The sequence below is a fragment of the Bipolaris maydis genome, assembly GCF_028858645.1.
Source record: "Bipolaris maydis strain C4 unplaced genomic scaffold PSV08scaffold_10, whole genome shotgun sequence".
Lineage (NCBI taxonomy): Eukaryota > Fungi > Ascomycota > Dothideomycetes > Pleosporales > Pleosporaceae > Bipolaris > Bipolaris maydis.
Genome location: NW_027093866.1, coordinates 605,093 through 625,770, shown reverse-complemented (window position 1 = coordinate 625,770; position 20,678 = coordinate 605,093). Strand labels below are relative to the sequence as shown.

At 52.4% G+C, this 20,678-nt stretch overlaps 7 protein-coding genes across 7 annotated transcripts; 4 read left to right on the top strand and 3 right to left on the bottom strand.

The window, feature by feature from the left end:
- Positions 1-451: 451 nt before the first annotated feature.
- On the top strand, positions 452-4,388 carry PSV08DRAFT_363744 (uncharacterized protein; the record flags this gene model as incomplete). Its single annotated transcript, XM_066093053.1, has 3 exons — positions 452-566; positions 621-774; positions 830-4,388. The coding sequence occupies 3 exons, from the start codon at positions 452-454 to the stop codon at positions 4,386-4,388; spliced, it is 3,828 nt and encodes a 1,275-aa protein (XP_065948783.1).
- A 690-nt stretch (positions 4,389-5,078) lies between these two features.
- On the bottom strand, positions 5,079-6,151 carry PSV08DRAFT_312930 (uncharacterized protein). The gene has a single exon (XM_014227891.2). It carries the CDS (start codon positions 6,014-6,016, stop codon positions 5,210-5,212), a length of 807 nt encoding a protein of 268 aa, XP_014083366.1. The 5' UTR covers positions 6,017-6,151; the 3' UTR covers positions 5,079-5,209.
- Positions 6,152-6,875: 724 nt separating this feature from the next.
- PSV08DRAFT_205779 (survival protein sure-like phosphatase/nucleotidase) lies at positions 6,876-8,334 on the top strand. Its single transcript, XM_014227892.1, has 3 exons — positions 6,876-6,969; positions 7,024-7,176; positions 7,256-8,334. The coding sequence occupies exons 1-3, from the start codon at positions 6,958-6,960 to the stop codon at positions 8,126-8,128; spliced, it is 1,038 nt and encodes a 345-aa protein (XP_014083367.1). The 5' UTR covers positions 6,876-6,957; the 3' UTR covers positions 8,129-8,334.
- On the bottom strand, positions 8,300-9,740 carry PSV08DRAFT_363741 (uncharacterized protein; the record flags this gene model as incomplete). The annotated part of the gene is made up of 2 exons (XM_014227893.1): positions 8,300-9,584; positions 9,644-9,740. Coding segments are annotated over 2 exons (1,159 nt in total), but the record flags the coding sequence as incomplete, so codon positions are not given.
- Positions 9,741-10,736: 996 nt separating this feature from the next.
- On the top strand, positions 10,737-12,493 carry PSV08DRAFT_183891 (uncharacterized protein; the record flags this gene model as incomplete). The annotated part of the gene is made up of 5 exons (XM_014227895.2): positions 10,737-11,111; positions 11,220-11,321; positions 11,392-12,039; positions 12,098-12,239; positions 12,297-12,493. 5 exons carry the CDS (start codon positions 10,737-10,739, stop codon positions 12,491-12,493), a joined length of 1,464 nt encoding a protein of 487 aa, XP_014083370.2.
- Positions 12,494-16,631: 4,138 nt separating this feature from the next.
- Positions 16,632-17,899, bottom strand: PSV08DRAFT_312878 (V-ATPase proteolipid subunit C-like domain-containing protein). The gene is made up of 5 exons (XM_014227897.2): positions 17,799-17,899; positions 17,636-17,648; positions 17,403-17,532; positions 17,071-17,331; positions 16,632-17,016 (listed from the first exon to the last, which is right to left on the bottom strand). Exons 1-5 carry the CDS (start codon positions 17,813-17,815, stop codon positions 16,952-16,954), a joined length of 486 nt encoding a protein of 161 aa, XP_014083372.1. The 5' UTR covers positions 17,816-17,899; the 3' UTR covers positions 16,632-16,951.
- Positions 17,900-18,066: 167 nt separating this feature from the next.
- On the top strand, positions 18,067-20,486 carry PSV08DRAFT_5776 (uncharacterized protein). The gene is made up of 5 exons (XM_066093980.1): positions 18,067-18,248; positions 18,299-18,503; positions 18,558-18,775; positions 18,976-19,199; positions 19,248-20,486. Exons 1-5 carry the CDS (start codon positions 18,095-18,097, stop codon positions 20,154-20,156), a joined length of 1,710 nt encoding a protein of 569 aa, XP_065948782.1. The 5' UTR covers positions 18,067-18,094; the 3' UTR covers positions 20,157-20,486.
- Positions 20,487-20,678: the final 192 nt, after the last annotated feature.

The window sequence follows — 20,678 nt, the reverse complement described above, 5'->3', positions numbered from 1 at the left end:
ACAGTTTTTCCGGCACCGGGCCAATCAGTACGCGTCAGAGAGTGGGGCCACAGGGCCAGATCCATGGTGCGTCACGCGTCTTTGCCCTCTCCCGGCGTTAGCGCGGCGCGGGTAGCTGGAAACCATTAAGCTCGTGCCTCCATCTTCACTTCGATTGCACACGACATCATTGACGACACCCTTTTATTCCCCTTTCCTAGCCGATCTACGCGTGCTGGTGCCTGTTTCGCATCTCGCGTCTACCACAATACATAACGAGCCCCTTTCCCCCCGCCAATTTTGCTTCCTACTCGATCTTAGTCTCGCTTTGCTCTCCAAGAACGCGTCCGCTATGATCGCACGCCAGCCACCGACCGCGATACGACGTTGATCATATCCCGTCCATTCCCCGGTGCCCTTCCTCTTTTTTACGGCACGGCCTGTCTATCCTTTGTCAAGCCCATAGTCAGCTATGTCGACTCCTTCGAGTATTACGCCAGAGACGGGTGCCTCACAGCATGCCTCGACTCCTGCTGGTGGTGCCGAGGATGGCGTCATGGACGAGATTCCACGCCGACAAATGCGAGGTAAACAGATTCAGTTCATTATCACGCTCTGATCTAACACAGCTCTTCATCCAGTCAAGGTCTTGTATACGTTTGATGATCAGAACAAATCAAACTGTCTCGCTCGTCTGCCAAATGTCCTCAATATTCCTGTCGTTTCGCTGGACGAGACCACCGAGGTGGGTGTCATCGAACTCAAGACATGCATCCATGCTATTGTCACTGCAAGGTAGGCTACAGCAAACTCCCATTGGCCATGGAAGACACATTGCTCACCGCCACAGTCCTGAGCTTGTAGCCAAATTAGGACATGATTACACCGTGTACGCTTATGACTTTTCCGAGTACGAAACACCGCTTGTTGGACAGGGTATGCTATCGTGGCTTCTAGCTTCTGCATCATCGACACCCAATGCTCCTGCCAAGGACTCCCAAACTATGGTCACAGGTCGCGTGTGTAAAAATATTCTCGGCATTTTCTCGAATGGTATTAAAGAGACTCTAGAAGTCAAGTTGAAGCTGGTGCCTGTTCCGACGTGCATGCAGAAAGAATATGTGGAGAATATGGAGCGCTATCATAGTCTCAGTCAGATGATGCCCGAAGGATTTGACTACAACGCCTGGTCCGACTTCCTGAAAGAGAATCCTATGCTTGGTCACTTGGCCCAACCAACTACGACTCACTCTGCTCAGCCTTCGCCACGTCATTCCGTTGGTGGTGTTGAGCCTTTCCACCAGATGCTTACCCGCCAAAGCCCCTCGCAAGAGCCCGTCCGTAACGAATCGTTCTACGACCAATCGAACACGCCCTTCATGTCCCAACCAACCAGACCTTCTAGCCCCGCCATGAGCACCATTTCCTTCCATCACTATCAATACAATCCACCTTCACGTCCAACGTCACGGGCTTCTGTGCGCAGCGAAGCCCCACCACCAACCCAACAATACCAATCTAGTGATCCGTATGTTGTGGAACCGCAAGACGACGGTCCCCCAAAGAAGAGGGCTCGAATCACTCAGACCACGAGACCAAGGAATACGCCCCTGACTGCTCATAATGACTCGCTCCGAGTGACCGCTAGTACAGCAGCATCGGTACGCCTCCTCAAACCAACCTTCAACGCTGCTGGGGCTGCGGCAGACATGGTCCCGCGCGCACCAACTCCTCGTCCAGGTGAAAAACTAGGACAGCGAGGTGCTCGTCGTCCCCCGGCGCCAAGCGCTCTGAGGCATGCATCGATGGATGGAGGACGGCCATACATGTCCCCGTACGAACCTAGTACATTTTCAGACAATGCTATGGAATCAGCAGACGAAAGAGAAGGAAGCCCAAGTGAGACACCGAATGAGATGCCCTCTTCACCACCAATCGCACTTCGGCGGACCATATCGCCTGCTCCCTCAAGTCCGAACCTACCGACACTACCTCTCAACGATTCAGGTTTTGTTAGTGACATGCCTATGGGACGGGACACTGATGGCATGAACTGTGGGGATGGCTCGTGGGCACGCCGTGAAGCAGCACAATATCGCCGAGGATCAGCCGCTCAACCAATCACTGAAAGTATCGAAATGGATATGGGTAGTACTCAGCCGTTCGACTTTGACAACATGGACCAGGATCTTCTCAATTGTGTATATTTTCAGGGACAAAATCCGAAAAGTGAGAGTGATCTACTATCAAGGATGGCAATAAATGAGCACGACAACAATTCGGTCAGCGGACGACCACTTACCGGTGACGCATTTCAATCTGGATCTGCAGAAAAGGCTCAGACTCAGGAAAAGTCGCATGCTACATTTTCTACTGCTGGGTCACCCGATGGTATTGCTTCACAAATCTCACCCGCCACTGAAAGCGAAGCACAAGTATACAGCCGTTCCGCCACGCCAAACTTACCCGCGAAACAACCTAAGCAACCCAAGGCACGAGGGCTTCCTAGATCACAAACCTGGTCTGGAACAGGTGAACCCATGTCGGATGCGCCAACACCCTCAGAGTGTGGCTACACCCGAAGCGGCTCTGGTGCTAAAAGGAAGCGATACATCAAGGATCGATTAGACGCTGCTATCAGGAAAGGTGAAATGCCACCGCACTGTGTAAATTGCGGCGAAATTGACACTCCTACCTGGAGAAAAGCCTACACTCGAGTTGAAAGCGGTTCACCTAGTGGCATTGAATTGTCCACTGATTCGGCTAGTACAGATATCATTGCCTACGAGGTAATCGAACCAAATCCTGAGACAGATGGTGAGCCAAAGTACCGTATCTTCAAGAACAACTTGACACGTCAAGACAAGGACATGATGGCGGCAAAAGCTGGTGATGCTTTCCAAGAGCTTAATCTGTGTAACCCATGCGGACTTTGGCTTATCAAGAAGTTTTCGATGCGGCCGCAAAAAGTATGGGACAGATCTGCGCGACTAGCAAAGCGCAAGCGAGAACAGAAGATTGGAGCACGCTCCAAATCGACTGTTGGTGACGATCTCATGTCAGACGCCGCTTTTCCAGAGACAGAATCTACCATGTCAGCTGAGCAGGAGCTAGGTGGGAAAGCAGTCGATGGAACATACGACAGAGAAATGGCACCACCCAAGGCCCCATTCGGCGCACGTGAAATGGATGCCAACAATGCCCAAGCTGCTTTCAGACGAGCTATGCAATCAAGTCCTGCGGGTGTCAGAGGAAGCAAGGCTTTGCCTATCAATCACGAACAAGATCTTACACCGAAGCCTACACGGCGATTACTTTTCCCCTCGCCTCGGAAGCAAAGTCAGCGCAAGAGTCTGACTCAACAGGCAACTGGTCCTGTCGCTTCTCATATGCATACACATGACGATGATGCGCCTAAAAAGCCTCGTTGCCAACGGTGTAAAGAACTCAAGAGAGCGTGCGATCGAGAACGGCCATGTGGTCGATGCGAGAACGCTGGAATAGGCCACGATGGATGTATTCCTTGCGAGACCAAAAAGACAAACTGGTTCGAGCGGACTGTAGTACAGCCAGTTGTCGTTGAGCAGGATAACCCCGATAAGGAGAACTGTCCACCTCCACCTACATTGGAGGTTGATGAGCTTGACCACCTTTTCGAAGACTCCCACTCGCCCAAGACAACGCCGAAGCAAGATCGGATAGCTGAAGATCTTTTGAAAACGCCCACTCCTGGTACTCGACAGCGCGCCGCCCTGACACCGAGACGAGGTACCGAAAATGGCGAGGTTCCTACTACACCCTCGCGGAGCACGTTTACTCCTCGAGGCAACCGTACGGCGACTGCTGCTCCAGACACCCCATTCACACGCCAGCTCAATGCTCTTCTATCAGACCATCCCATCTCATCGCCTTCTCAAAATTTTGACTTTTCCTCATTTCCTATCTTCACTCCTCCTGGTCATACTGGTGCACAGTTCAGCGAGCTCTTGGCTGACGACTTCTTGTCGAGCGACATGCCTATGAGTAGCTCACCCTCAAAAACTGGGTCCATGAGTCTGGGCTTCGATCTTTATGAGGACCCCAGCACATCTACGACCGGAATGTGGAATGGAGAGAATATCTTTGACAATGAAGTCATGTTGTTGGGCATTGACGATAACTCCAAGCGCTCCGGTATGGATGCCAGTAATGGCTCCGATACAGTCACGCTGCTAAAGATGAATGTGGGTGGCATGACTGTCGATTTTGCGGCCATGATAGAAGAAGTCGTTGGTACTGCCACCAAAGATGCTGATGGGCATGAAACCGAAAGCAAGTTCTTAGAAGACAGGGTTAAGTCTACTCATAAAAGCCCCGAAGCGGAGAGTGAGGGCGCTGGTGGCACGCCCGAAGAGCCCACTTCTGTGTGAGGCCTTTTACGCCTATTTGTTATGGCTCCACGATTTTGCTTACATGTTCAATTGTCTTTACTGTAGATTCTTGTTTTTGAGAGGCGTTCAGCGATCTGGCACATGTATGCTGCGGCTTTTAGATGCCACGAGGAAACGAGGCACACGATTACTTTTTGTATACTAGTCTTTATAGGAAGATCAGCAGCTCAGTAGCCTGTCATCTGAGGCACGAGTTCTGGTAACTGGCGAGCGTAATGTACGCGCCTTCGAAGGGGATACCCAATAAACGTGTTAGACATCTTTTCTTTCTTTTTTTCTATTCTGGTGAGATTGTTTTCACATGTGACTAGAAGGGAATCTGGCACAGATAGTTGGGAGATGTATGTGACATCCAACAGAAATAGTTCGCAATGTATTGTACCCTGATCGTGCTATCAACTGTATCACATGTACAGTATAATGGCCAAGTGTTAGATTCGTTTTCTGGGAATAGCCTAGACGTGTTGTGAAAGGCTAAAGCAGCTGGCTTTAGCTTCATCACCACGTTGGCTTCTGCATTAGAAGGCACGTTACCTTGATATCAGACACCAAAGTCAAGATATACTTTAGCAATTTGTTGTTATTGAGCTATCAACACAGTTAAAATTTGTCATGATCCATAATTTACACCCCTCTGCCATAAGAAGAGTCGACTTGCACTGGAGATAATGGTAATAGTCAAATTTATTTTGTTCGAGCGCTAGCATACTACAACTATTTCACCATCATAAACACGCGCTCCAGAACCTTTCAATCAAAAAATCACATCTTCCTCGTCACCCCATTCTCTGGTACTACGATTACTGAGATGATCCTCCAGAGATAGTAAGCACCTGTCCATTGACCCAACCGCCATCCTCAGAAGCAAGGAAAGCCACAACCCTCGCAACATCCTCGGGGACCGCACACCTGCCTAGAGGGCAGTGGCTCGCCATGAGGCTCTCAATCTTCTCCGCTGGCCACTCAGGGGTGCCACCTGGGATGTAGTGCCATGCGTTTTGGGTGAACATGTCTGACTTGATGCCACCAGGCGCAACACCGTTAACGGTAACACCACGCTTTCCAAAGTCGGTCGCAAAAGCCTTGATGAAGCCAATAACAGCCATCTTGGAAGCGTTGTAGAGAGCGTGATCCTTTACACCGAGAAGACCAGCGGCAATGGAGCTCATGAGGATGATACGGCCGTTATCCTCAATGTACTTGTACGCCGTCTGACCAACGAAGAACTGTGCTCGCGTGTTCAAGTTGAAAACATGGTCGTACTTCTCCTCGCTAATCTCCTCGGTCTTGTCCCAGCTCTCGGTGCCGGAGTTGCTCATGACAATGTTGATCTTGCCAAAAGCCTGCTTTGCTTCCTCGAACAGCCGGTGGATCTCGGATACTTTGCTCACATCAGCTTGGATGGCAACGGCTTTGGCGCCGTTGTTGAAGCCTCGGATAATCTCGCATACTTCGTTGGCGGGACCTTCTGATGATACGTAGTTTACGACGACTGAGGCGCCGCGCTTGCCGAGCTCGATGGCGCAGCCTCGTCCGATACCGCGGCCAGCACCGGTGATGAGTGCGACCTGGCCCTCGAGGGAGGCGCTGGGAACTGTGACGACCATTTTTATGGAGTTTTGTGTGACGGGTTTGATAAATTGATATTCGAGGAGTTGCTGATGTGCTTGCTTTGATTTTTTGTTTTGAAGAAGTTCAAAGATTGATCGTAATGAACAGATGAAAAAGTGACTGGGTATCTTGATTTACTTCCATTCATCTTGTAGCATCTATATAAATGCATTTGATATCTCCGTTTTCGAATGTTCGTCTTCACGGTGTTGCGGTCGCCGGTGGGGATCCGAAGGGCCAAAGACCGAAAATAGTAGTCCGCCAAGGGGACTTGCGGCTCTACACTTTCGCGTCCGGAAAATAGCATGTACGCTGTGTACTTTACCTACACAGGGCTAAACGAACCGGCAAGCCTAGTCTCCGCTCCCAGTGTCGTAGTCTAAGGGCCGGCTGTAGTGCGGAGCTCGGAAGGGGGGCCATTGCTGTCCCTCCGAATGCCAGCAACGTATTGAAGCCTTGAGGATGGAGATGCGACAAGAAACCCGATCTTGTCTCGGCAGACTTTGTTGAAAGATGGACTCCCCGGACGAGCTTTTGTTCCCTAGAGTGTGAATAAGATAATGCACACTACTTACCTGTCGCGACGAGCGGTGATTGCCGGCGCAATGCAGGGAACACCAACGGATCTACCCATAGTAGCGCAGGTACCACGATCACTTATAGATCAACTTTATCTTCATTATCTTGCAGCAACTCCAGTGTGGGCAGATTGAAAACTGCCAGATAAGATGATTCGACACACGACGCAGTAGAGCGCAAAACAGCGTTTGTGGAGATGGAGGCGGTGACTATGAATGGCCGAGCACGAGGCGGTTCCGACCATCGGGACCTTGTATTGCGCACGTCACTTGCCCGTGTTTGCCCCACTACATCTTTCAACTTCACGTCCACAACAAACTATCACTAAACACGCCATTTTTACGCCTCGGAAGTAAAGATGCATATTCTTGTAAGTCATTTCACGTCTCTTAACAGCCAATTGCAACAGCTGATCAAACAGTAGGTCACTAACGACGATGGTCCACCATCAGATCAATCCTCGCCGTATGTGCACTCACTGGTGTCAACACTGCAAAAGTATGGCCATACCGTATCGGTTGTCCTCCCACACACGCAGCGATCTTGGATAGGCAAGGCACACCTTGTTGGCAAGTCGGTATGGATGTCTTTTATCTGTTGGAAGCAATGCTTGCAATGTTTAATCATCGTCACCGCCTAGTCTAACATGGCTACAGATATCGCCAACATACTATCGCCCAGAGCCCCTACAAACAACCTCCGACGGCCGCCTCACGAACCACGGAACGACTCACAACTCGCCCCTGCCGCCTTCTTCGAATGAGGAAGAATGGGTGCTCGTCGATTCGACCCCTGCCTCATGCGTACAGATTGGCCTGTACCACTACTTCACCGAGCGTGGACCAATCGATCTCGTCGTATCTGGACCAAACTATGGCCGCAACAGCACTGCGATATTCTCCCTCTCGTCGGGTACAATAGGCGGAGCGATGGAGGCAGCTGTTTGTGGCATGAAAAGCATAGCACTCAGCTACGCCTTCTTCGACCGCAACCACGATGCCAACATCATCAGCGGCGCAAGCGAGCTCAGTGCAAAGCTCATACAATACTTGTGGGACAACTGGGACAAGAACACGCATCTGTATACGGTTAACGTGCCTCTGGTAGAGAACGTAGGAGAGCGCAAGGTCCTATGGACAAACATGTTGCAGAATACGTGGAAGAGCGGCAGCTGTTTTCAGGTGGTGGAAGTGCCATCGGAAGCCGACGACAAGCCAGCGGACATCGAAGGCCAAATCCGCAAGCAAGAAGAGAAACTAGGCAAGAAGGAACTCAGGTCCCACTCGGGGACCGCTGGGGGAGCAAGCGGTACGGATTCAGGGCAAGAAACGCCATCTGGACAGCCACATTCGAGGTATACGCACAAGCACTTCAAGTGGGCGCCATCATTCAAGGATGTGTACCAGAGCGTGGAGGAGAGCGAGCCGGGCAATGATGGGTGGGCTGTTGCGCAGGGATTTACTAGTGTGACTCCGCTCCGGGCAAACTTTATGCACGTCAATGGGTTCGAGGGAGAGATTAAGCTTTAGTAGATAACGGGGGGAAGGGAGGCTCTGCGGGGTAGTGTGAACGATGACGATCACATGGTGTCTCGGGGTGTAGTCCGGTGAGACGAGATCTGGGTTTTTAGGAGAATACGAGAAGAAGGGGTTTTTTACAAGTGAGATATCTAAGTCAGCAAGATGCGCAGGAAGTATTTAGAATAAATCTTGTAGTAATTCACGCATTGAAGTGAGGTTTTCTCGTCGCTGTTCAACAAATTCGAGATAGCCTCTCCGCGTATACCTGGGGTATCAAAAAACAAGGAACATATAAAAGAAAAGACCCCCCCAAATGCCATATTTTTACAGTATCCAAACTCCATGATCAATGCATTATTGTGATTCCCAAAAAAGAAAAGAAAAAACACACTATTCAGGTTGATTATTCAAAATTGAAAAAGGCATCGTCAAAGGAAGACTGCTCGTGGTTGGCGTAGTCGTCCATGTTGAAAAGGTCTTCGAGATCGTCTGCAGCCATGGTGCCCATCATGTCATCATTGTTATTGTTGTTGGTTGTCGCTTCTTCCGCTTTGTTCTCCTGGGGCGGCGGTGGCTGTGCGGCAGGTTTGGGCTCATCTGCCTTTGGCGCAGGCTCTGGCTCTGGTGCTGACTTGGCAGTTGTATTTGCATTGCTATCGGCACTTGCATTTGCGTTCGTGTTCGTGTTCGTGTTCGAATCCAAGCCTGGCAAGTCCGGCATGGTAAAGTCCATGTCCATGGTGGATGATTGGTTGTTGTGGTCATTGTCGCTGTTCTTGGCAAATTCTTCAAGGCCGCGTAGGAGGGAGGATCCGTCGTTGCCGCTGTCGAGGCCGAAATCGATATCGCCCGAGGTATCCATCATGTCGTGGTCGTGGTTTTGGTCGGTGGTGTCCATTGCATCGCCGAACATGGCATCGGAATCAAAGTCGGACTCGTTGGGGTTGTTGGCTGGGGGCGTGCCATCGAAGAGCGGATCTTTGGGGGGCTGGGCGTTTGCGCTTGTCGAGTTTTGGGGTGGTGAGGGCGCCTTCTTGTTTTGGCTGTCATGGTCGCTGTTTCCACCTTCCTTGTTCGCGGCTTCCATATCCGTCTCCATTGACGTCACTTGCTCCGGCTTGTCTAGTGCTGCTGGCGGCTCGAGCTGTACGGGCGTGGCAGCCTTTTCTTCCTTGACCGGCGCGTCGTTGGTGGGTGGGGGTGGATTCCTGGCCTCTGCGGCAAGCCTCGCCTTGTCCACCTCTTGCTGTTTCGCAGCGGCCTCCTTCTTCTTGCGGTCCTGCTTCAGCAATGCCATGTCGCGCCGGAGCACCGTTTGCGCTAGGCGCACCTCGTTCTCGAGTTCGTCGAGGGCATCGTGGAAGCGCTCGGTGGCATGGGGCACGACGCGCTGCAGTTGCTGCTTCATGCGCCCGGAGCCTCCGCCGGTCTGGGTCTCTTTGAGGAAGCGGCCAGAGTGGAGGAACTGTAAGGGGACGTGAGCAGGGGCACGCGTGAAGGGGACGTGGCTGGGCGGCGGCGTACAATGAGATTGAGCATGCTCTGCAGCGTGTCGATGTGCTGCTGCTGCTGTTGCTGCTGCTGTCCCGGCGCCGGGGCCGGTGGGTTTGCTGCGGCCATGGCAGCTGGGTGGTGGTTGTAGTAGTGGTAGTGGTGTTGAGAATGGCGAGGAAGTGTGGGTGGGCCGGCCGGCTGGGGACGTGGTTGGCTATGGTGCGTAGGACAGCAGTGGTATGTAAGCAGTGTGTATGGCTCGGCGGCGGATAGGTGCTTGGTCGGCTGGTCGGTGCTGGGCGCAGCGCCCTGACACACGTGCGGGCCTTCTGCAGGTGCTTCCGCAGGTGGGGGCCACGGGTTCCGGTACTAGAGAATTAGGTGCAAATATACTAATACTAATACATGCCCTTGGGAACATTCCTACGCCCGGCGCAAAACAGGCGGCCACTAGCACCAGCCCATCCGTTATTTACGGCCTTTTCCTCCGCCCAGCCTTGCCTGACAGGAGCTGCCAGCACGGCATCCAAATGCCCCCAAAATGCTCCAATGCCTGACCCGTTCCCGCAAATCTGCAGTCTTGCACACGCGCACACATACCCCGGCACCACAGCCGGCAGGTGGTAGGCTACAGTAGCTCTCCCGTTGCATTGGGCGCTTGTGGCCTCGCGACCCTAATTCTCGCGACCCTCGCTCACCTCCCAACTCCTCTTCCCTTTCCTCACCCCACAAGTGGAGACTATAGCTTGCCATCCGCGCTCGGCGTAGGGCTTTCGCATCTCCTATCTCCTCTTCCTCTTGTTTCCTCTTCCCTTTCCTAGTGCTTTCCGCGTCTCTGTTCGGGCTGCCTTGTGCTTGTACTTGCGCTTTCCCTTTTCGACTTTCCTTGTCGCCTACCACTAACCCACTAACCCACCCACCACCCTCCTCTTCGCCCCGCCACGACTCGCCCACCCGCCGCGTGGCCTTGTCTGTTCCTGTCCTGCTCTCTGCAATCGTCCTTTCGCGTCGCATCAGAGCTCACCCGCCGATTCTTTGCTGAACCACTCACCACCGCCACTGCCCTTTGCTCACCCGCACCCCTCCTGCCCGTTTCTGCCTTGAGCGCATTTTCGCGACCGCCATGGCCGACCAGCAGAATCCTGGGGCACAGCTCCCCCCTCCGCCCTCCGCCAGCGGTGCGCCTGGCTACGACAGTCAGCCTCAGGCCCAGCAGCACATGCCGCCCCCGCCGCTCGCCCCCGTCATCATCCCGCAGAACAACAACCCCATTCCCACGGCCATTAGCTCCCCCATGTCGGGCAACCCCATGTCCCCGACCAGCGGCCAGCCTGGCTATGTGCCCCGTCGCGCGGCTCCCGAGCCCAACAAGCGCGCCTTGTATGTGGGAGGACTTGACCCGCGGGTCACTGAGGACGTGCTTCGTCAAATCTTCGAGACCACTGGACATGTCCAGAGTGTCAAGATCATTCCTGACAAGACTGCAAGTTCTCCTTCTGTAAGATACATCTCCGAAACCGCTGCAATTCTCTTGACAGCTTTGTGGCGCGGGCCGGGCTTATCTTGCAACTGCTGCAACAATTCAAGTGCCGCTGACCGCTAACAGTTCAACTCCAAGGGTTTCAATTACGGCTTCGTTGAGTACGACGACCCCGGTGCGGCCGAGCGTGGCATGGCCACCCTCAATGGCCGGCGCATTCACAACAATGTAAGCATGGGCATTGGGGAAGCGGGCAAGGAGAAATTGCCATGTCGGCCTGTGTTCTGACCAAAGACAGGAAATTCGTGTAAACTGGGCCTATCAATCTAACAACACAGCCAAGGAAGACACTTCTAACCACTTCCACATCTTCGTTGGTGACCTTTCCAACGAGGTCAACGACGAGGTCCTTCTGCAGGCCTTTTCCACCTTTGGTCCCGTTTCCGAGGCTCGCGTCATGTGGGACATGAAGACGGGCAGGTCTCGTGGCTACGGATTCGTCGCTTTCCGGGATCGTGCCGATGCTGAGCGTGCCCTCAACTCCATGGACGGCGAGTGGCTCGGCTCTCGAGCAATTCGCTGCAACTGGGCCAATCAGAAGGGCCAACCTTCCATTTCTCAGCAGCAGGCCATGGCCTCAATGGGCATGACACCAACCACTCCGTTTGGCCATCACCATTTCCCCACTCACGGTGTCCAGAGCTACGACATGGTTGTGGCTCAAACTCCGCAGTGGCAGACGACTTGCTATGTCGGCAATCTGACTCCTTACACCTCGCAGGCTGACCTAGTGCCACTCTTCCAGAATTTTGGTTATGTCACCGAGACGCGCTTCCAGTCGGATCGTGGGTTTGCCTTTATCAAGATGGACACGCACGAGAACGCTGCCATGGCCATCTGCCAGCTCAACGGCTACAACGTCAACGGCCGCCCCCTAAAGTGCAGCGTAGGTTGACTCGTGTCTCCTTTTTTCCTTAGCTGTTTGCTCACATTTGTAAATCTAGTGGGGCAAAGACCGTCCTCCAACTGGCCAGTTTGAGGGTTACTCGCCTGCGGGCGGCCCTAACTCAGCTTATCCCCAGACGCCGAGTGCGTACTTTCCGCAGTATGGTGGTGGGCCACAGGGTGGGCCCATGTCACCCTCAGGTGAGCGGCACCGGAGGAAGCTGCAGTATCGAAACAAGCAATCTAATGCGCGGGCAGGACCCAGCCCCGGCGGAGCACCTTTCGCGCAGCAGCAGCAACAAGCCTTTGGTAACCCTGGCATGCCGTTCCAGCAGCAAATGCAGCAGCCGGGCAGCGCCGGTGGCTACGGCCGCGGTGCCCCCCAGCAGCCACAGTGGGGTCAGTCTCCTCAAGCTGCCTTTAGCCAGAACGGTTTTGGGGGATACCAGGGCTAAAGACTCTCCTTGCTCAAACTTTTTTTGTTCAGCGCCGCGCCACCTATTCTTTCGACACGCCCGGTTGTTATTTACGAGGGCGCTTTTGTTTGGATAGCTCCGATTTTCAGGTCACATTTCATCAGCTATCTGGTCTCATGTTCTTAGGCAAGTCGTCATTTTAGTCCCGTTGTCCAAAAAGGTGTGAGGGTTGTTGTCTGCTGGCATAGCCGGCTACCCTACGGTATATTTCTTGTGGGATATGATCTACGGTCGTTTGTGTGGTTCAAAATGAATCTCCTTTCTCATGTTAGCATTTCCTTCTTTGATGCGAGCTTCGGCTTATTTCACATTTGCCTCTTCACTATCCACGATGATGTTGAATCTTGTTATGGTTACCAAAAGCGAATTCCTCTTCTCTTTGCGGCGCACTCTTTAGTCATGACGGCTCCCTCTGACTGTTTTCGGTGGTCAGTGGGCTTTTGATGATTGTTGTTGTATCATGTTCTTCTTCTTCTTCGGTTTAGACTGCATTGTCTCTTCAAAACGGCATACGCGGGGCGCGCCGAGTCTCAATGCGGGAGAATGATGTGCGGAGTCATGTTCAAAAGATTCCTGGCGGAATAGAGAATTTGGAAACGTGAGGGTTACATTTCAGCTACTTGTATGAATACCAATTTCAATCGACAGTGTCGGAAACGAACAGCTCTTTGCTGTCGTGAAAGCAACTCTGACTACTAATTATTCGATACAGAAGTGCATCATTTCACAAGACCTAAGTCAGAAGTCGAGACTGGGACTATCATCCATCTGCCATGCCACGAGTCCGTCATGTGTTGCCAAGCACCTCTCAGTGCAACTACTTGCGTATGTCTCGAGTATTGGTAGGGTGAGCACGTGATCGCGATACTAGCGCACTTCCATCCTAAAGTCGCGTCAAATGGTCGCGTTTTGTGGGGCGGCTGCACTCAGGCTACAGGAACAATTCCACCCCACTGCGCCGTGAAAGGCATGCCCACCCCCGACACCAATACATAACCACTCTTCTTTTCTTTTGTCTGCACCATATTCACTTTGCTGCATGCTTTCTTTCCTTATTAGGGGAGGTGCGTCGCTTAAACCGTCCAAGCCTAAAGATTCGCCGCTCTTCTCCCTTGTACAGCCCGCGCGGGCGCACTTGCCCCATACCCGTCCGTACCTGACGCACCCTCCTCGCGCGCGCCCTTCGACCTCACAACCATTCCAGGCAGACAGTCTTCCGAGTAGCCTGTCCAGCTTTGCCTCGTACATTCACAACGGCAGTCTCTTCAATCGTCTATACACAAAAAGAACCATGTTCAAGCAAGCCGTGCAGGCGCACGATGCTATCGCGTCGTCCTCGCCGTCAAATGGTGCATGTAAACAAGCCTCACTCGGCAATGCCTTCAGCCGAACCGGGTCAACACAAACATCATCCGCGCGCACCCTAGGGTATGGAGCGAAGCAGAATAGTATTGTGGGGCAACAACGAGTATCGGGTCCCACAACACAAGGTACTAAGAGGACGTCAAGTGGCCTGTCCAAGTCACTGAGTTCACATGATGGCGAATTTGAGTACCCTACGCTCAGCATCAGCGGTATGGACAAAGAGAACGAACTTCCGGCCGCTTTCCACGCACCCAGTACTGGCTCTGGAATTCTTGAGACTGCCTTGTTTGACGAAGACGATTTCGACAGCGACGTGGATCTCGACGTAGAGGATCCTGCGACCAAAGGCACCGTCACATACCCCACTTTGCCCAGTGTACCCTCGACGATCTCAGGAGACTCTGGATACAATTCAAGGGCACAAACTACAGACACCAAATCGGAGGTAGACAGTAGCCAGCCAATACCGTGGTCATCTTCCCCAATAGAACACTTCAAAACTCCCAAGAAAGCCGAACCCTTGAGGGTAAAGCGAAGAACGCTACCATGGCAACAGCCTCAAAAGGCTCAGCCCTTACAAGAGAAGGATGAGGAGGATGAGGTTGAACCTCCAAAGAAGAAGCAATCTGTTGAACCCGAAAAGACAGTCTCAACACCAGCACCGAAGGATTCAAATTCAAAATACTACTGGAACACAACCCCAAGTGGTTTGAAGCAACAGCAGAAAGCATTCCGAGAGAATATGAAAGCACAAGCGAAGCCGACTCAAGGGACCGATGATTGCGTCAAGGAAGTCATCAAGACGAAGAAGAAGAACACGGTGGCCCGCATTTTTCTCAGTGAGGAGCAGCAGAATGTGCTAAAGCTCGTAGTAGACTATAAAAAGAGTGTCTTCTTCACTGGTTCTGCTGGTATGTGCAAAATATATGTCCCTTGCGTTGATTCATTCACTGACCGCACCAGGTACCGGTAAATCCGTTCTACTTCGTGAGATCATTACAGGTTTGCGGAAGAAATATGCCCGTGAGCCCGATCGAGTCGCTGTTACAGCTTCAACGGGCCTGGCAGCATGCAACATCGGTGGTGTTACTCTACACAGTTTTGCGGGCATTGGACTTGGTAAAGAGCCGGTTGAAGATCTCGTCAAGAAGATTCGACGGAACGCGAAAGCCAAGCAACGATGGATGCGTACCAAGGTTCTCATCATGGATGAAGTTTCCATGGTGGATGGCGATCTGTTTGACAAGCTTGAATCGATTGCACGAACAATTCGCAACAACGGCAGGCCGTTCGGTGGCATGCAGCTTGTCATTACAGGCGATTTCTTTCAATTGCCTCCAGTACCGGAGTTCGGCAAGCAAGCCAAGTTTGCGTTTGACGCAGGCACCTGGACTACAAGCATTGAGCACACGATTGGTCTAACTCATGTCTTCCGTCAAAAGGACCCAGTATTTGCGGGCATGCTGAACGAAATGCGAGAGGGTCGGTTGACACCAGAATCGATATCTCGTTTTAAGCAGCTAGAACGTCCACTGCCAACAGAAGATCAAAGCGTTGAAGCAACTGAACTTTTCCCTACACGCCAGGAAGTTGATCGCGCCAACACTACACGCATGCATCAGTTGCACGGAAATACATTCACATTCGAGGCTCGAGATGGCGGTACTATTACCAACAAGGAACAGAGAGATAGACTTCTCCAGAGCTGCATGGTTCCAGAGCAAATACATCTGAAGAAGGGCGCACAAGTCATGTTGGTTAAAAACATGGACGAGACACTCGTCAACGGATCACTAGGCAAGATAACAGGGTTCATGACAGAGCAAATGTTCAACGTCTACAAAGAAGACGAGGAGGGATTCCTCGAAAACGGGCCTTCAGACGCTGCCTTGAAGACTGAGATGGCCAAGAGCTCACTTGGGCTCAATACCAATCAAGTGTACCCCGTTGTACGGTTTGCTATTGCAGACGGCACAACGCGCGATTTGTTATGCAAGCGCGAAGACTGGAAGATCGAACTGCCCAACGGCGAAGTCCAAGCATCACGATCGCAAATTCCACTCATCCTCGCATGGGCCCTATCCATCCACAAAGCACAAGGCCAGACCCTCGAACGCGTCCGTGTTGATCTTGGCCGCGTCTTCGAAAAGGGCCAGGCTTATGTCGCGCTTTCTCGTGCAACAAGTATGGCCGGTCTCCAGATTCTCCGCTTCGACCCACGAAAGGTGATTGCTCACGAAAAAGTGCGGTCATTCTACAGCAGCCTCAGTAGCGCTGAGCATGTCGAGAGCAAGGCAAAGAGTAAGACTATACTCGGAAAGATGCAAGCGGCTAAGTCAAAGAGAGCTGACAATGATGACTGAAACGGGAATGTACTCGCTTGTTTGCATTAGTGGTGTTGTTGGTTTGGTTTATCAAGGCGGCGTTTTATCAAGCAGGACGAGGATGCTTGCTCAGGTTATGTACAAGGTCGGAAGCACTAGATGATACAGGTATGTAAATGTTCCTACGATGCACTCACACAATACAACATTACGCATCTTCACTCTTACTGGTTTCTTCTCTCGTCTCATGTCTAGCGATATACTGTCCAACGAATCATGTCAGTGTATTTCCCAGCAGAAGGAACTGCAGTTTACATAATTCACCTCAATTCTAGGTTGTCTTTACTACATTTGCATCCTTGTTATAAACATTCGTGTTGAGAGTCTTGAAGCACACATGTTGCAACTCGCGTCACAAAACCAGGACAGCAACAAGACACATACATTTTGTTTTACAAGCGCAGAATGAAATTGATGAGACCCTAGAATACACGCCGTCAAATGGATTGCCAAATGCACGCCAGCCCGTGCCATTATTTACCCCCCTCTCGCTCCCTTGTCGTAGAAGCAGTCTTTGTCCGTTCTTCCAAAGAGATACATATAGCACACTTACAGCATGCCGCACATGTCAGCTGTGCGCGCCATGCATACAGAACATATCGTCGCACTCGATGTACCAATGCCCATACTTGTCTCTTGCAGATAAATATTGTCGTATCGCGTCTGCAATCGTAGGCTATATAATCATCTAGCACTCATCGGCACCACCAGCCTTGGAGTTCATGAGCAGGGCAACGATGAGTCCGTAAAGACCTAAGCGCGTATTAGCAATACACTTCATGTAGAATCTGATGGAATGCAACGTACCCAAGACTTCAGCGAAAATGAGAATCAGGATCATTCCGACGAACAACCTGGGCTGCTGGGCAGTTCCTCGTACACCAGCGTCACCGACGATACCAATGGCGAAACCAGCCGCCATACCCGACAAACCAACGGCAAGACCAGCGCCGAGTTGAATGAAGTTGGTGAACAGCGAAGAGTGCTGGCTCAGGCCGTTGGAGATAAGCACGGACACGACCAGACCGTAGATACCAATGATACCTGCCATGACGACGGGAATGATGTCTGGACTACCTGTTAGCTGCATTCATGCAATACAAAAGTTCGCGATCAGTTTCGCATAGCGCGTAACGTACTCTTGACGATCAGGTCAGGGCGGAGGACACCCATGGCGGAGACACCAACACCGGCTTTGGCAGTTCCGTAGGCGGCGCCGAAGCAGGCGAAAACGATAGCTGACGTGCAGCCCATCGCGCCGAAGAAGGGCTATTGATCATTAGCCCAAGTCCTGCAGTGTCGCATGATAGTCGTCGCGGTTCTGGTCGCGTCCGTCGGGAGGCGGAGCGGAGGTTGGTACTCGAGTACTTACAGCATAGGCAGGGCTGTAGAAGCTTTGTTAGCTCAAGTTCTTTACATAAATCATAACGGAAGCTTCTTCGCTACGCTGATGACAATAGCAGGTCCAGCTTATGCCTGATAGGCAAGCTAGAAGCTGCCTGCATCATAGACAAGGGAGCTCCGCAAGGACTCACCAGAGTTCGGTCGACATATTTGCGGTGATTTATGTAGTCGACGAGTCGTCTGGAATGGGTTGGAGATCTTTCTTGAGATGGACGCGTGCAGTAGATGTGGCGACGGGGGCGTATGTGATGTCGAGGAGTGGTGACGACGGTTGGCGAAGAGCTGTACATCTGGGACACCCGCTTGGCACTACGCTCATCCTGGCACTAGCGCCACACGTGAGACTCGCCAATGCATTCGCCCCATCTCAAAGGCTGTATCGACTCTTTCAACACTTCACCAAGAATCTCTTGAAGCACCCGCAAACATGTCGTGGCGCAACCAAGGAATCACCGGTTCTAACAACATTCCTCTAGGAACTCGCCGTCGGTTCGGCGGTGGCGACGATGATGGCGGTTACAATCCCTCAGCACCCGCAGAGGGTCTGTCGGAGCTGAAGCGCGGTCGTAGCCCAGAACGCAGTAAGTCAACTCCCACACGTGCTTACGATGCTCTAACATGCTCATTCTAGGTTCCGATGCTCCGCGACAGCGCAAGAAGCGAAACCGATGGGGCGACGCGAGCGAGAACAAGGCTGCCGGCCTTATGGGGCTGCCTACAGCCATCTACTCCGCCATGACTACTGAGCAGCTTGACGCGTATACTTTGCATTTGCGAATCGAGGAAATCACCCAGAAGCTGAAGATCAACGATGTTGTTCCAGCCGATGGTGACAGGTACGTATCCAATTGTTTTCTTCCTTGCATACGCTCTTCGGCTGACTGGCATAGATCTCCTTCGCCCCCACCGCAGTACGACAACTTTGGTCGCCGTGTCAACACCCGCGAGTTCCGCTACCGCAAGCGCCTCGAAGATGAGCGCCACAAGCTCGTCGAAAAGGCGATGAAGACACTTCCTAACTACCATCCACCTGCCGATTACAGGCGCCCTACTAAGACACAGGAGAAAGTCTATGTTCCGGTCAATGATTACCCGGAGATTAACTTCAGTACGAAACTAACCCCTCTAACTCCCCCTTTCTTGTCTTGCTCTACCCCAGCCTTTGTCTTGACCAGCCTGCTCAGACTGCTGGATGTTTATGCACATCTAGTGGCACCTGCAGTATAGCTATGTCACTAACCCGAACCCTTTTGCTCATACACTATTATTTTTTGATCATAAACTAACCGCAGCTTTTTGCACTAACAGTTGGTCTACTCATTGGCCCTCGTGGAAACACGCTCAAAAAGATGGAGACAGAATCCCAGGCAAAAATCGCAATCCGTGGCAAGGGCTCCGTGAAGGAGGGTAAAGGACGCTCAGATGCAGCTCACACCAGCAACCAGGAAGAGGACCTGCACTGCTTGATTATGGCCGACACCGAGGAGAAGGTCAACAAGGCTAAGAAGCTCATCCACAATGTCATTGAGACTGTAAGTGTTCTTGAATCCCATATTCTACAACAATGCTAACACGTTTAGGCTGCTTCCATCCCTGAAGGCCAAAACGAACTCAAGCGCAACCAACTCCGCGAGCTTGCCGCCCTCAACGGTACCCTTCGTGACGACGAGAACCAAGCCTGTCAAAACTGCGGAGAGATTGGTCATCGCAAGTACGACTGTCCACAGAAGCAGAACTTCACTGCCAGCATCATCTGTCGCGTCTGTGGTCAAGCTGGTCATATGGCTCGCGATTGTCCCGAGCGCAAGGTTGGACAGCCATGGCGCAACGATAACCGCTTCGGCGACCGTGGTCAGCCTGCAAGAATTGGCGGTGCTCCTGAGAACGAGCTCGATGCTTTCATGGCCGAAATGGGCGGTGCTGGTGGACAACCTCGTGGCGCAATCGAGTACAACAACAACAACAATGGTGCCAGTGGCGGTGACAACTATGGAGGAGAACGTCCTCTTAAGCCTTGGGAGCGCGGTCCTACTGGCGGCTCTGCACCTTGGGCGCGTAACGACGATGATCGTGGCCGCGGCGATGGTCACTCTTCTGCTCCCCCGCCTTGGGCTGGTGGAGGTGGTCGCGGTGGTCAGTCATACGATCAGGGCTATGGTGCCAGTGGCGGCGCAGCTCCTTGGGCCGCTGGTGCCTCAGCTGGTGGTGCTGGTGGTGCTGGCTATGGTTATGGCGGTTATGGCTATGATCAGAGTGCTGGAATGGGTGCTCCTGGCGCCTATGCCGGTGCTCCAGGCTATGGTGCTGCTCCACCCCCCTCTGGCCCTCCACCTGGTCTTGGTCCTCTCTTCCAGAGCTACGGCTCTGCTGGAAGCCCTCCTCCGCCACCGCCACCATCTGGCTCCGCGCCTCCTCCGCCTCCTCCGGGTGACGTCCCTCCTCCTCCGCCGCCTAGCGATGTCCCACCCCCACCCCCACCTCCGGCTTAGACGAGTGAGCGTACCAACAGCCGCAGCATAGGTTTTGGATCGGCACGTAGCCGGCTCCTGTATCTGTACTCACAGGCTTTAGTATTCTGATGGTTATAGCCGTCTTGCTTCGTAGGCAGTCTGACATGCGATCTTTTGGGGGTTTTTAATATATATATAATACAGTCTGTGGCTAACATATGACCTTATATAGTGACACAGGTAAGCTCAGTGGCGAAGCCGTGTGTGCTGGGACATCTCTACGTAGGTTGTACAACGTAGTCTCATTTGTGCTCTGCCTGATCAGGAAACGACCATGGGCCTATCTTAGTATAGCAGCAACTATGATTCTTTTGTTTAATGCATGATGGCGCCAATGTGATTTCTACGCATGTGTAATAGGTTCGGTGTAATTAAGCCCATGTGCGTATCATTAGGCTACAAGCGGAAAACAAGCGTGTTCGTGTGAGCACCTGTGCAGTAGTCTGATGACGTTGAAGGCCAAGAAGATACTAGTATAGAGGGCAGTGGGACGGGCACATG

Coding starts and splice junctions, on each gene's coding strand:
- PSV08DRAFT_312878 (XM_014227897.2), bottom strand. Junction 17,332..17,402: donor CCCTGACCTGATCGTCAAGA/GTACGTTACGCG, acceptor CAGGTAGTCCAG/ACATCATTCCCGTCGTCATG. Junction 17,017..17,070: donor CATTTTCGCTGAAGTCTTGG/GTACGTTGCATT, acceptor ATACGCGCTTAG/GTCTTTACGGACTCATCGTT.
- PSV08DRAFT_5776 (XM_066093980.1), top strand. CDS start 18,095: ATGTCGTGGCGCAACCAAGGAATCACCGGTTCTAACAACATTCCTCTA. Junction 18,249..18,298: donor CGGTCGTAGCCCAGAACGCA/GTAAGTCAACTC, acceptor TGCTCATTCTAG/GTTCCGATGCTCCGCGACAG. Junction 19,200..19,247: donor TCCACAATGTCATTGAGACT/GTAAGTGTTCTT, acceptor TAACACGTTTAG/GCTGCTTCCATCCCTGAAGG.
- PSV08DRAFT_312930 (XM_014227891.2), bottom strand. CDS start 6,016: ATGGTCGTCACAGTTCCCAGCGCCTCCCTCGAGGGCCAGGTCGCACTC.
- PSV08DRAFT_205779 (XM_014227892.1), top strand. Junction 7,177..7,255: donor CACACCTTGTTGGCAAGTCG/GTATGGATGTCT, acceptor ACATGGCTACAG/ATATCGCCAACATACTATCG.